Raw genomic sequence first — 14,431 nt, 5'->3', positions numbered from 1 at the left:
TACCAGACACTTAGGAAATGAGATGTGCCACTGTCACAGGAGATGAGGCAATCTTGCCAGACTGGTTGCTGTTTGTCTTCATGTGAGGACTTTGGGAAACTTGTCACTTTGCAGTGTTAGGACTGTCATTAGTGGGAGTGACTCCATAATCCCTTCCTCTACTGATTACCAGAGCTGCACACACCAGGATGAGCTTCTTGTTCTTGAAATCTCATGACTGTTGTCAAGTATTAGACTCCAACTGACAGTAATGTAGTAGCATCCCAGCACAGGCTGTCTGCTGGAAGAACAGCTCAACAGCTGCATTTAGGATGATGCAGTTGAGGAAAATAGCACATAGATATAGAGCTGCAGTTTACATCGTTATCTGCTGCCTCAAAGGCTATGTCCCCCCCTACTCAAGGAAGGGAAGCCTGCAGCTGATGAAACTCCCTGCAATGCATTTCCTAACCCCACCCAGTGCTGCCTTGACGTGGCACATTCTTTCCCCCCGCCCTAATAACCACGTTCAAATTATTGGCCGGAGAGCTTCTGGCGGGCTCCAGGCAGCTCAAAGTGTAGCAGAGCTGAGCCCTGCCAGGCAGCTGAGGGCAAGCACTTCTCTTGCCCTGGAGCCAGTCTCACCCTCTCTCAGTGCCTGCTTGTCCCCTCCATGTTCTGCTTTGTTGGCTCTTGTAATCTGTGGAGCCCTGGAGTGGCCACTTTACTGTGACCTGTGGCCCAAAGAACTGAAGAAGTCATTTGGCAGAGCATAGCTAGAACAGGTACCTGTCAGCAAGTTCACTCAGTATCCAGTATCACTCAGAGTCTGGGAAGGAGGAAAACTGTGGTGATGCACTCTACACCCGACAAAAGCTTTCACAGTGGGCTTTGTGACTCTTGGCATGTTTTCTATCCCTTCCAGTGAGGGCTCTAGCAGTAGACTGTTTATGTGTCAATAGCAATTATTATGAATTAATGCAAAGTTTTCAAAAAGCCCACCAAAAAGTATGCCCGTGCAGCTACTGCTTCCACAAATCTTTTATTACAGAAGCAGTCTTTCTTTTGTGCTCCTGAGTTGCTGATAAGCATCATGCAATGGACTGCTACACAGAGGGAATTGCCAAACCATATAACATAAATCCTGGGGTGTGGGAAAGAGGGAATAAAAATGTCTTCCAGGTGGAGGGGAGAAGGAACAACAGGGCTAAACTACCGCATATAAATTACACAGTAAGGGCAAGGTCTGCAGCTGCAGCCAGAGCAGAACCATGAGTTGAAGGTTTCATTCTGGGTGATTAGACAGGGGTTCAAGCCAAGGCTTAGCTGGAGATTCCCTGGGACAAACTGCTGCACTTACAGTGGCTGCTTTTATAGGAGGAACAGAATTACTGAGCAATGATGCCATGGAAATACCTATGGCAAGAGGTGTAGGTGAGAGTACCATGTAGCTTCTAGTAGTACCAGGCAGGCAGAGGCAGGCTTAGCTGCCACCAGCTGAACTGGCTACAGCTACACAATTCATGAGTTACAGTTCCTCTTAGACTTGGGGTGGAGATAATTTATTAGGCTTTCCAGCATTAAATCCTGAAAGGCAGTATAAAAACTTTTTAGCATATTTAAAAACACTGGCTCTTTAAAACACTGCTTCTTTAAAAACTCCGATTCTTTAAAAATACCCAGTGTGGCTGAGGGTTAAGGAGGTAAGGGCTTAAAGAAAAAATCTAAAGTTCTTGTCACACCTTCTTTGGGTCGTTTTGCATTAGATCCTGCAGGAGTCTTGAGCTTGTTCTTTGCCTTGGCAGGAGACCTGGAAGCCACAGGCTTTGCATTGGGAGCTGCTTCTGGAGCCATGGGAGGGCTGGGCTCCAGGAAAGAGCTTTGCAGCTCCAGGGCAAAGTGGTAGTCCATGTGCTCTGGGAACTCCCACACCAGCACAAGCTGGCCACACTTCTCACAGCGCTGCTGGTCCCCTGGAGAGGCAGGAGGCAGCAGGGTGAGCTCAGGAGAGGGTGGCAAATTCTGCTCGTTTCCCTCCATAGCTGGTTGTAATTTCAGAAGGGTCCTGGAGCTGGGTGGAGTTGAGGGTGTTAGTGTAGCATCTGATGGCAACTTCTGGGGAAGACTCTTGCATGGAGAAGTAGGGCTGGCATCACTGGGACTCTGCTTCACAGGGGACTCCAGGTCACACTGCACAGAGGCAAGTCCAACACTCAAGCCAACAGCAGCTCTCTCTTGGTGCTCTGGGGAGCTGGGAACAGCTGACTCTGCAGTGGCAGCACTGGGCAAGCTGGCTGCTGCCGCTGCCTTTTGGAAGAATGACTCAATAGCACTAGCTGGCTTCTGCCGAAGCTCTTTGCTTGGGCTCCTGAAGAACTTGACCCCAGCCCTCCCACAAGATGTGGCATTTTGGCTGGTGGTGGCAGTGCCATCAGGCTGGGTATCACCCGTCAGGAAGGTGGCAATGCCTGTAGAGAGGGTGACAGGCTCCGAGAACTTGCTTGCCGAGAGTTGCACTGAAATCAGTGGTGGAGACCTGCAAAGGACAGACCAACATCAGCTCAGACACCAGCCTGGAAAGCAAGAAATCTTTTGAAGTAAGACTCTAAACAACACGAAACATTCACAGACAGGGGAACTGTAGTACCTGGCAAGGGATGGGAGAGATGTTTGCTCTGACTAAGTTAGTATTGCTACCTCCAGAACAGACATAGCAGGCCATGCTGGGTAAAGCAAACCCCTCTTTCCAAAGCAGCAATTCCCAAAGGAAGGGCACTGGAGCAGGAGCAGCCAACTGCCAGCCTGGACTTTTAGTCCACTACAGACTGAAGCTGCTGTGAGATGAGAGAGCCCTAAGGAAGCAGCAGCCTTGTCAGAGTTTAACAGACAGGACCTTCTTGCCTTCACTGCAGAGCAGAAGGAAGGAAGGAAGGAAATACTGAAGACAGGAGTTGTGTACTGATTTTTCTTCCTGCCACAATGGCTTCCTTACAAAAAGCTTTGTCCTTAGGGTAGGACAAGGTTTAGCTAACTTCTTCAGCCCAGCAGGGCCAGGACAGCCTCACTCCAGCTGGAAAAACCCCAGCCAGTAGCAATCCTCAGCTCCAAGTACAGAAGTGTCTCACCAGATGTGGGACTCAGAAGAGGCCAGGCTGTCCTACCGCTAGGTCACTGCACTCTACCGTGAGGGTGCTGGGAATCACTTTTCCTGCCACTCAAATTAACTCGAGTTCCTTTCCAATAGGTCTCTGGCTCCCACATCAGAACCAGTCCTGACAGAGGTGTCCCACTTTTTCCCACACTCACCATGCTGCCTGGTGAGCCCCAGCCACGTTGCAGTTTTGGATGAGGGCGAAGGCGTCATTGCACATTTTCTGTGCGTCATAGCGGGACAGGGCACACAGACGTGACAGGCGGGTGTCCCCTTGCTGGCGGATCACCACCATCAGCTGCCGGGCCACACGGTGGTTCTGCCGGGAGAGTAGAGCTGTGCTTCCAGCGACTCCTGCAGGAAGGAGCAGGAACAGCCGAGGGGACTGTTCCCTGCCTGAGCCCTCCCCACCCCCCTGCCATCTCCCGGTGGTGGGGTGGGACATGTCCTGCCTGGTGTGACTGCCAAAGGGATGGGATACACAACAAGTGCTTGTACAGCTGTGCCACACGTCCTACACGTGGGAAGCAGCTAGTCCAGCAGAAGAAGGAAGGTGCAGTGGCTTTCAAATCCCTGCATCCTAAAGCATGGGACAAGGACTGTTCTTAACCCTGCAGTGTTCTGGATGAAAACCATCCTGCCTGGCCATGCTCCCACACACCTCTTTACCTGGGACACCTCAGCACACAGGTACATATCTGTGGGTCAGCAGATTTCTTCCCCTCCCACATACCACCCTCGGCTTCCTGCAAACCACTCATGGTGCAAATGCACTGTGTGCCTCCTTGGGTCCCTGTACCTCTTCTCCTTACCTGGCTCCTGTCCTTGTTCAGTCTGGATTCTAGCTCCAAGGCCAGCTGCAGGAGCCAGTGCTGCACCTGGACAAAGCAAGGGTAACAGACAGGTTGGGCCTCTGCTCACAGCAGTACCACAATACAAGAGCAACGCTCTGCACACTGGGGAATGCTGGTGGGGGATCAGACTGGAGAGGACAGAGTATTGTAAGGCCCCCTATCTGTAGCAGACCTTGAGAAATCAGTCCAGCTAAGATTCCACACTGCATACAAGCCCTGCAGTGTTACTACTAGACTTTGCCAGGTAATCTAGGTTCCCTGTCCTGGATTTCTCTTTGCATCTTCCTGTAACTCAGTGGGAACCTCACCCCAGCTAACAGCTAAAGCGCATCCTGCTTCTTTCTTTGGGCTAGTTACCTTCCTTCTAGCAACCATGCTCTTGAAGCTTGGCACTGTGAATAACTTTCAAACAGCACAGGGCCAGTTTTGCTTAAGGAAATTACAACTAGGAGGGACGTCTTTGTGCAGGAGTTTGCCAATGCATATCTGTCAACAGGAACTTCCAGAGCTCAAACCACCTTCTCCCACTGAGCCTCTATTATGCAGAAAAGCAGCAGTTTCACAAGCTAGTCTCAGTTACTGGTACTCTTATCTTCTCCAGTGTGAAAGCCAAGCCTTATGTTAGATGAAGGCTTTTCCTACCGCCTTCTGTGTGGCCAGGGCTGACTTCCCAGGGAAGTTCTTGCTGCAGCCAATAGACTGGGGCAGGTACCGGTTTTTGACAGGTTCCTCTTCAATTCCTCTGCACAAGTCATAGAGCCAAGACCTGAAAGCCAAAGGGAAAGCATGAGGGTAAGGCAGCTACAGACAGGTAGGCCATCACTGGGCAGCACATCAGTCTCCTGCTGAACCCTACGTTCCACTCAGTTGTCAGCTGTCTCTCATCCCCAGCACTACAGCTGCAGCTACAGCTGAACAGGCAGGATTCCTTCAGGCCACAACTGCCTGTCAGCACAACTCCTCCACCTCTTCTCCTAAGTGGCAACAGTTCACCAGTCTGCAGGGCAGTCCAACCACTGTTCTGGGCCAGAAGTTGTGCTTCAGGCTCCAGCCCAGCCTTGTAATTTCCTGTGATGAGTCTGTCAAGACTGCTCTCTTCCCAGCCTGCAGAGAATTAGCCCTTTGACCCCATTCTTGGATGCTGTAGAGGAAGACTGAGGCACTGGCTGACAAGCAAAATATTATCCTGGGGAGGGTGCCTGGGAGCAGGCAAGACTGGAAACCTGCTGTGAGCCCAACAGATCAATGCGTCCTAAAGGTGTCAATGAAGTTCTACCTTCCAACCTTCCTAATCACAACAGAACAACCTAAAAGGTTCTGTGACTGAAAGGACCTCTTCATTCCTGCCAAGAGCCAAGTTGTGGTGAGTGGTTCATCATTACCCAGTTTTGTCTCCAAAATGTGTCTGGAGCTCAGTCTCACTGAACTGTGTCAGCTCCCCGATGTACTCTACTCCCAGGATGTCTGTGATAGCAGTGCCAAGCTTGCCTCCCAGGTTACGGCTAAGGCAGAGAAACAAAGAAGAGAAAACACAAATGAAGCATCATGTGGAGACTGGCAAGTCTCATTGCAGCAGCTATTCCTAGATGAGGACAGCTGAAAGCTGCTAGGAACTAGCAGGACTAAAGGAACACTTAGCACATAACAGCTCTTCTGCTTATAGTAAAAAGACACGTAAGAGTTGATGAAGGAACTGCTCCTTGGATCCCCCAATTTTAGTGCTTCACTCTGAGCTCTAGCTGATCCCAAACCATGCTCTGAAGAATGCCTCACATACAGCTTCCTTCTTCCTACACAGATAGGACCCTTTCCCACACACATCCCTCTCCATCCCTTGCAAGAGACAGAAAGCAGAGAACAGCAGCACAGGTCTGTAGAGCAGGATTAGGGTTCCATTCCTCTGGAGCAGTGGTGCTGATAACACTTCCCTACACCAGGAAAAGTACTTGTGCACAGTGTGGATGCTCAAAAGCAAACCACATCTGTTATCTGTGAGCACATCTGTCACTCACACTGGGGAATAGCTATGGCCCACAGCTGCTTCTGGCATATACCTGTGCACCCCAGCAGTCATCCTGAGCATAGCCTTATCCTGGGAAAGAATGCCCACAGGCTGCTAGCAGGCTTTTGGATTGTGGTCCCTTCACCAGTAGGGCTGCAACTTCCCAAGCACACTCCCCCCTGAACTGTCACAGCTGTGAGGGATCACTGGCAGGGTTCCCTCTATTCATTAGGAGCATTGACAAGCAGTTACTGTGGAGCTGAGAGCCTCTGCTGGCTTCTGCCAGCTGCTATCAGTGAACATCAAATTGCTGTGCTGAGGTGGCAAGGAGCAGCCCCGGGCTGTGCTAAAGCAGCAGCTCCCTGGTACTTACATGCTGCTGACGGGCAGCTGGCTGAAGAGCTGCGGCACAAACCGTGCAGACACCAGTGTCTGGCGGTTGGGCTTGTTCAAGCCACAGGCCAGTTTTGCCAGTGTCTGTAAAACAGAAGAGGGTGGAAACTCTGTTATTATACACCATCTACTGGCCTAATGTGACTCTACCTAACAGCTTGCGCTGCATCACCTCTAAGAGCTGCCTTTGGAATAGTTGCTAGGAGTGCGCCCAGCACCACTGCTTGCTCTTAGGCAGTATCCACCTCAGGATTTGACATGCACTAGCTGGGTACTCTGAAAGCAAAGCTGCTTCCAGGCTTTAGTTCTGTGAATTGCTGGACTCTTACTCCAGGCAGAAAAAGGTCTATCATCTGTTGTGAGTGCTATAGTTTTCCATCAGGCAAACACGTTAGAGCTTCCACAGCATGCCCATAGTGTTCTCCAGGCTATGTCTCTCACTATGTCTTTTCCTTTCATTTTCTGTGTTTGTCTTGCTTTTTCGCAGCATCACTATTTTAATCTTCTCTCTGTGTGGTCTTTCTATAGACAGCACTTTTGCATAGTGCTGCAAAAGGAAACCTTTAAAATGCAGAACTGCTAGCCTGGAAGGCATGTTCTCCTATACAGCTTCCTTTTCCACTCTAAGCTACCACAGGGTCAAAAATACACAGACCAATTTGAAGTATGTTTAGCTGGGTGTTTGAGGTTTTATTGAACAACTCTAACAACTTCCTCTTTCACTGCTTTGCCACACATCCTGTAACTAAGCAAAATTTTTTGCCTGCCTATTGAGCTATGACCCTTATCAACGGTCTATTTTACAGGCTTACATACACTTGAACTCATTTCTAGACAAAGTAGATTCCTTTTCAGATATCCAATCACTGTTTTTCTTGTCTGGCTGGAGACTTCCAAGTTTACCCACCTCATAAAGTGACGTGCTGCAAGCCAAACCAATCACTGAGACTTCATACGGAGAAATAATTTAATTTTTCTGTCACTTTCTGTAAACGGCACATGCTGAAACAGGATTTGGCATTTCTATAAGAGCACTTCTATTACTGACATCCTGCTGCTTGTCCACAACTCCAGGCTACTTCCTGACTTACTGTGACTTAGCCAAAACCATGCGGGTTGTTTTTTATAAACCATGAAAACAGTCAGCATAAGAGGAGCATAAGAAGCACTGTTTAGTGATTTCAGACTGATTCTAAGCTTTTTCAACCTCAGAATTTTCAACTCTAGTTTCATCTCAGAACTTTCACAGCTCAGGTCCTGAGCCCCATACGTGAAACACCTGAATTCATACAAATGTTCCCTCTCTGTTTGCTTCAGTGAAAATACTTGCTTTTAGCAGACCTCAGACAGATCCTCCCAGGATCCCACTCTAAACATCCCAATTTGAGTGCAACTCACTGAACAAAATCATTATGGGAAACAGTACTATTTCCTTCAGCTAGATGCATGCCCTTCAGACAGCTTCAGTCATGTTGTCTGCTACAGTGTCATCATCAGGTTATTCAGCTCAGGGTGAGGAGCGTTAGAAATCTTAAGGTTGACACCTCACAGCTGTAGTCTTTACTGCACATTTGGCCACTTGTGCTGTCAAAGAGGGCACATAAATGAATTTGGCATGAGTGGTTCTTGAGAAAAACATGCTATTATCCTCCAGGTGCTGCCAAATTTATTGGCCTCATTCATCACCTGGGTTCCTGATGTACTCTAGCAAGGTACTTCATTGGGAAAAGCAGTTCCTTGGGAGAGTTTTCTGTAGAAAAAACACAAGTATAAGGCAGGTAATCTTCACCTTGAGTTTCAGGCAACAGTCACTGTAGCCAATTTTACTGACACAAATTCCCAGCAACTCGGAGGCAGAACACCAGACTGGGGCACTGAGGTGAGCTGGGTTGCTTTTTGTCTTTCTGGTGAGTCAGTGTTTACCCTGCTGGCCGTGGGGATTTGGGTGTTGCTCAGCCAGCTGGTGAGAGCAGCTACAGTAGCACTTGGTGCATGACAGCAGCTGCAGAAACAAACAGACTTTGATGCTGCAGCTACAGAGGGTTTCCTGCCGGGTGAAAGGCAGGCTGATTTACTGAGAGCATCCCTTTTGTTCTTCAGAAAAAGTTGGTACCCACCGAGGTCAGCTGGCTGTAGAAGCACAGCACAGTTTTCTGCACTGTAGTGATCTCTGCACTGTGCTTGCTGCTACAGATACACAGTTCTTCAGGGATATTTTACAGGGATACCACAGTACATCACAATGTCCTTACTCTCTCAAAAAAAGTTAAAAATGCTGGCATAGAAAATGGAAGCTGGGAGAAGCTGCTAGGAATATCACGGAAGTTCTCTTACTCTTGATTAAACAGAGCAAAAAGACAAATTGAACATACCTTCCACTGAAAACTTCTACACCATTTGACCTTACTCAGCTAGCTCATTTCTACCTCACAGTCTACTCTAGTTTCAAACTGAGCCAGTGCAGAACAAGTTCCAGTCCCTGTGTACAGCTGGCAGTAGTACCAGCTGTTTCTGCAGCAGTCTAAGATGAAAGATATCTTCCTTGAACTCCAAAGCATTTATTTAGTCTTCATTTTTTTTTATTTTTTCTTTTTTTTAAATTCAGAGCCTGCCTTTATAAAGTTATACCTGTATAAATAACCCACTCTTCTGCAGAACAAAAGGGATGCTCAGTAAACCACCCTGCATTTCACCCGGCAGGAAACCCTCTGTAGCTGCAGCATCAAAGTCTGTTTGTTTCTGCAGCTGCTGTCATGCACCAAGTGCTACTGTAGCTGCTCTCAGCAGCTGACTGAGCAACACCCAAATCCCCACGGCCAGCAGGGTAAACACTGACTCACCAGAAAGACAAAAAGCAACCCAGCTCACCTCAGTGCCCCAATCTGGTGTTCTTCTGCCTCCGAGTTGCTGGGAATTTGTGTCAGTAAAATTGGCTACAGTGACTGTTGCCTGAAACTCAAGGTGAAGATTACCTGCTTTACACTTGTGTTTTTTTCTACAGAAAGCACTTCTGGAAGACTTAAGCCCCTTTTTCTCCTAGTGAACTCACTCATTAGGTACCAGGAATCCAGGCAGTAAATCAGTGGATTGCTGAGTGCCCAGCCCACAGTTCTGAGGAAACAACTCCTCCCATTTCCAGATGTCTTATAATTTCTCAGAAGGTGTGGTCACACATGGTGGCATTCCCAAGTTGGTTCATCTTCTACGGAGACTTGTAAGTATAGGAGAACATCTACAGCATGTTCCGACTCTGCTACCCAGAAGAAATCAGCCTGATGTGTTATGCACGTACCTTGTTATGTGAGATGCCAGCTGAACACCTGAATCCGGTAGCTGCTTCCACTGCCACCCTAATTTCTTCCACAATTACTGCACCCATGGTCAGCTGCAGGTCAGGACAATCGGGGTTATCGAAAGACAGTGATGCCAACCACTCGTCCAAACCACGTTGCCGCAGCTCCTCTAGAAAAGGGACATAAAAGCCATCACAAGGGGACATGGCACTTCTTGCTGAGCCCAGCAGCATCAGCCAGTCCAAGCTAGCAGCCGGAGGCTTCTGTAAGTGCATTCCAACCACAGGGAGGAGACGCAGGCACCTTAAAAGCCCTTCACTGCGGAAAGCACAGGCCCCATTTACCACGCTCTCGATTCGGGGGAGACAAAGCAGGCGGAGCGGACCCTTCCCGGGGGGCGGGGGTCGGTGCGTACCCTTCCCGCCGGGATCAGCTCGGTGCGCGCCCTTCCCGCCGGGATCGGGGCCGGGCTCTCCGGGCAGTCCCTGCACGAAGGTGCTGGGCAGCAGATCGGCCGGCAGGGGGCGCCCGCGCAGCTCACGCAGCCGGTGGCGCGCGCTGCCCGTCAGATCCAGGTACGCCTCGTCGATGCTCGCGCGCTCGATGGCGGCGAAGCGCGACAGCACCTGCATCACCTCCGCGCTGGCCTCCCGGTACCTGCCGGGCGGCGGGCACGGGCTCAGCCGCCGCCCCGCGCCACCAGGGGGGCCCGCGCCGCCGCCGCCACCCCCGGCCCCTGCTCTCACCGCGTGAGGTCCGCCTTGCCCCGCGCCTGCGGCACCCGGGCCAGCGCCAGCTCGGGGCACAGCGCCCGCGCCTCCGACGCCCACATCCCGCGGGACACGCCGAAGGCGCGCGCCTCGTAGCTCACCGCGATGATCCTGCCAAGACACGGAGGTGAAGTGCAGGGCGTGTCCGGCCCAACGGGGAACGGGGTGGGACGAGGAGCCGGGATCGCCAAGCCGGCTCGCCTACCTACCCGCCGCCTTGCCACTCGGTGTACTGCACCACGGCGCAAGGGCGGCCGCGCAGCTGAGGGTCGAGGCGCTGCTCCACCTGCATGAAGAAGCAGTCCATGTCTACCAGGGCCACCACGCGCTCCCGGCCCCGCGACATCCCGCCGCCACCGACTCCCGCCCGACTGAGTGAATGATTGAACAACCGCCCGCTCGGTGGGGCGGAGGGCCCCGCCTTGGCCGCCGTTTTGCGGCACCCGTACTTTCCGCGTGGGGCACGTCGGGAGTCGTAGTTCTCCGGGGCGCGGTGGGGCGTGCGCGTGTCCCCGCCGCGACGGTGCGCGGCGCCCGCGTTCTCCCCGTGTCCCCGTGCCCCACAAGGCGCATGCGCGGAGCTGCGTCCCGGCCGCCCCGCTCGTCCCTCCCGTGGGTGGCCGGTGGCGCGCGCCCGCCGCCGCCGCCATGTCCGCCGAGCAGGTGAGCGGCCTCTGCGAGCAGCTGGTGAAGGCGGTGACCGTCATCATGGACCCGGCGTCCACGCAGCGGTACCGCCTGGAGGCCCTCAAGGTACCGCCCGACCGGGAAAGGAGGGAGAGAGGGAGGGAGGGCGCCGGCCTCCGGCCACGCGGGCGCCCCGTCCGCACGGCCCCGGGGCGAGCGAGAACCTGGCGGGCCGGTCCTGGGCGTCCCCTGAGGTGCTGGGAGCCGTCAGCAGGCGGCGGGGGTCGGGCGGCCGCGTGTCCCCCGGCGTGCTCCGCAGGGATGGGGCTGCCACCTCCTGCCCTGCTGTGTAACTGCGTGTACATGTCCCGGCCCTCGCTCCCCTAGTTCTGCGAGGAGTTCAAGGAAAAGTGCCCCATCTGCGTGCCCTGCGGGCTGAAGCTGGCGGAGAAGACGCAGACGGCCATCGTCCGTCACTTCGGCCTGCAGATCCTGGAGCATGTGGTCAAGTAAGTCAGCTCGTCCCGTGCCGCCGAGCCGGGGAAGGGTCCCGGCCTGCCGCCACCCAGCGCTGGCGTGGGATCTGTGCCCATTCCTGCACCTCCCGCCCCAGGGAGGTACTTTCAGGACGCAGGGAGTTTGTTCTACAGCAGAGCATAGTTTCAGTCCTGCTCTGTTTTTCTTTTTCTGTAAAAGAAGAAGAGGAGAGAATTGCTTTCGGGCAGGTTGGGAAGGTGAATTCACTGAGCTGTAAGACACGTTGACATCACAAAATGAAAATAAGCACACTGGGTTACCAGTAGGTCTTTGGAGTGTTCTGTCATTGGCCTCCTGCTAACAAAGAGGCTTTGTATTAGTTCTGAGATTCCTTTCTCTGCCGCTTCTACAGACCTGATGGTTTGTGCTTCTGCTTCTGGTGTCTGCTGACCTCGGTGGGGTACTCCCATTTGCCAGCAGCAGTTTTAACTCGGCCTATTTATTAAGGGATTGGGTGCTGGCAGAGGCAGGGAGCTGTAGTGTCTCTAATTTAGGTAAAGAAGCAATGGTTCCTTGAGATTCAAGTCAAGAGATCCTTACAAATGTTTTGACTTGCTTTCCTTTTTGCTTGTTTGTTTACTTTTAACAGATACCGCTGGAACAATATGCCTCGCCTAGAAAAAGTTTATCTAAAGAACAATGTTATGGGCCTCATATCCAGTGTAAGTACCTGCTGCCCCAGGCTGTTCTCTGAAATGTGAGAGCAAAAGTAAAGAGTACTCCAGTTAATTAGCACAGAGGATCTGGATTCAGCTTTGCATTTCATCGCTTTTTTACTTTGCATCTCTGGTTGTTTCAGTGCTTTTCTCTATCTTGTCAGATGACTAGCCATGCTACCTCACATGGCAGGAAGTTGTGAGGCTTGTATAACGTATATAAGGTACTTTTTGTTTTCTTAGGAGGAAATTCAGTAGCTATGGATGTTCTTGTTCTTTGTAAAAGTACTAAAGCCATTATCTTAGTCGTGTTTTCTCTGTTGTTGTGATTGCTCTTGTGACCAGGTGACCTTCTTTTGAGGAGAATCCTTCTGGTTCCCAGAGTTTATTAGCTATGGATGCTTGGGAGCATAGGAGTGTCATCTAAGGTAGCTGCAATGAAGAGCTGCCCAATGTGTTTTGTTTTGGTTTTAGTTTCTGTGGTTTAGAATGTTTGCAAACTCTTGTCTTTCCCAGGTCAGAGTTATAAATCCCTGATGCTTGATGTTTTGTGTAACTGTCTCCTTTCTCTCACAGGGAACTCAAAGTATCCTGGAGGAGGAGAGTCACATTAAGGATGTGCTATCTCGCATTGTGGTGGAGATGATCAAGCGGGAATGGCCTCAGCACTGGCCTGACATGCTTAAGGAGCTGGATACCCTCTCCAAGCAAGGGGTATGAAACATAGCTGTCTGGTCTCTTGCTTGCTCTTAGTATGGGGTTCAGTCTTCCATCATCCTATGGAAACTCTTAACTCACTCATGGTCAAGTGAGACTGGTTGGTGATGGAGTCAAAAATCCCTGTAAGATTAAGCAATCCTGAGATGACTTTAGTAGAGAGAAGGCCATCAAAGTGTGACCTATGTCTTCATGCATGCTTGCTTTCTCTCCACATCTTTGAGCTAGTCTCTAGAGATTTTAATGTTTGGACTGTGCTGATAGAGTGTATTTCACTTTGGGATATCAGGAAACTCAGACAGAACTGGTGATGTTCATCCTCCTACGTTTGGCAGAGGATGTGGTGACTTTTCAAACTCTACCCACCCAGCGGCGACGAGATATCCAGCAAACCCTCACCCAGAACATGGAAAAGATCTTCAGCTTCCTACTAAATGCCTTGCAGCAGAATGTCAACAAGTACAGACTCATGGTAAGAGTCTCCTTCCCTTGGGTTTAGCCTGTGCTGGAGGCATTTGGGAACTGGGATACAGCAGCTCATTGGGGAAGCAAGTGCTGAAATTGAAATCTGTTGCCGCCTCTCTGAGGTAGGGATCTGCTGTGGCCTGGGAAGCTGGTGCTGGTCAGAGAGACTGAACACACAAGGCTGATAGTGTTAGTGTTGGTACTTAGATTTTGCTAGTGTAAATGGCTTGAGTGGGTGCATGCTTCATCCATACTGTTGGAATGCATGCTGGCACCAGTGGTGTACAGCTTAGCAAAATGAAGGTGTGGTTGTGGCAGAAACAGGTAATTTGGGGTGGTTTATGTAACACACAGTGATTAAGAAATGCCATCCAGGAATCGTGTCTACTCTCTCACGCTGCAGTGCTACGTTTGAGGTGATGCACCAAAATGCATGAATTTCTCATGTCTCAGCATGCTTCTGGGCCTCTGTTCCTTTTCTCCAAGAGCTCAAGTCAGGAAGTCCTTTCTTTGCGAAGTTGTAGTGAAGAATGCTCTTTATTTTTGTATAAACAGACTTCTTTCTTGAGTTCTTACTTAGAGTCAGAAATGTGTAGGTCAGTCATGATGGTGGAGTGGAGTCTACCCCAGTCTATTCCTATGAAAATGAAGTGGATTTGAGAGTGAAGCACAGTCAAGAAACCAAACTAGAAACAAATTCCTTAGTCATATCTCACATTCTTTTCTTTCACTAATTAAAATCCAGAGTTATACTAAATGTGAACTGGGAAGCAATGAAAAACCCTTTCTCTACCTGACTTCTCTACACCTTCCTGATGCACTGTCAGGCTGAGCAACCCCCCTGTAGAGCAGACTGTTTTCTGTGCAGTTCATGGTGGTGGGAGGGTGACCCTTGTGTGTTTTGTAGTCTGGTTGAAATGCGTTTCCAGGTAAGGTTTGCATTGCAATGCTTGAGGCTCTGAAGTGTGGCTGCTTCCGCTAACAGTG

The 14,431-nt window shown here is 50.7% G+C and overlaps 2 protein-coding genes across 5 annotated transcripts in view; one reads left to right on the top strand and one right to left on the bottom strand.

Moving 5' to 3' along the window:
* Nucleotides 1-43: 43 nt before the first annotated feature.
* On the bottom strand, nt 44-10,898 carry POLH (DNA polymerase eta). Its single transcript, XM_014255945.2, has 10 exons — nt 10,652-10,898; nt 10,419-10,553; nt 10,088-10,329; nt 9,672-9,841; nt 6,360-6,463; nt 5,367-5,486; nt 4,627-4,750; nt 3,943-4,008; nt 3,286-3,449; nt 44-2,515 (listed from the first exon to the last, which is right to left on the bottom strand). The coding sequence occupies exons 1-10, from the start codon at nt 10,786-10,788 to the stop codon at nt 1,675-1,677; spliced, it is 2,103 nt and encodes a 700-aa protein (XP_014111420.2). The 5' UTR covers nt 10,789-10,898; the 3' UTR covers nt 44-1,674.
* An 88-nt stretch (nt 10,899-10,986) lies between these two features.
* The window catches only part of XPO5 (exportin 5), a 30,147-nt gene continuing 26,702 nt past the window's right edge, over nt 10,987-14,431 (top strand). For 2 of the 4 annotated variants that reach the window (XM_005526919.3, XM_014255987.2), the window contains exons 1-5: nt 10,987-11,195; nt 11,457-11,578; nt 12,196-12,268; nt 12,839-12,976; nt 13,269-13,451. In XM_005526919.3, the coding sequence (XP_005526976.1) occupies nt 11,091-11,195; nt 11,457-11,578; nt 12,196-12,268; nt 12,839-12,976; nt 13,269-13,451 (621 nt within the window). In that variant the 5' untranslated portion in view covers nt 10,987-11,090. The remainder of the gene's footprint in view (nt 11,196-11,456; nt 11,579-12,195; nt 12,269-12,838; nt 12,977-13,268; nt 13,452-14,431) is intronic. The other 2 variants (XM_014255990.2, XM_014255989.2) reach the window with 1 other exon arrangement.

This window comes from Pseudopodoces humilis, chromosome 3, assembly GCF_049639895.1.
Source record: "Pseudopodoces humilis isolate 2021_Gansu_Grassland_sample_001 chromosome 3, ASM4963989v1, whole genome shotgun sequence".
NCBI lineage: Eukaryota > Metazoa > Chordata > Aves > Passeriformes > Paridae > Pseudopodoces > Pseudopodoces humilis.
Note: the sequence above shows the minus strand (reverse complement) of the source record. Positions and strands in the feature narration are given on the sequence as shown.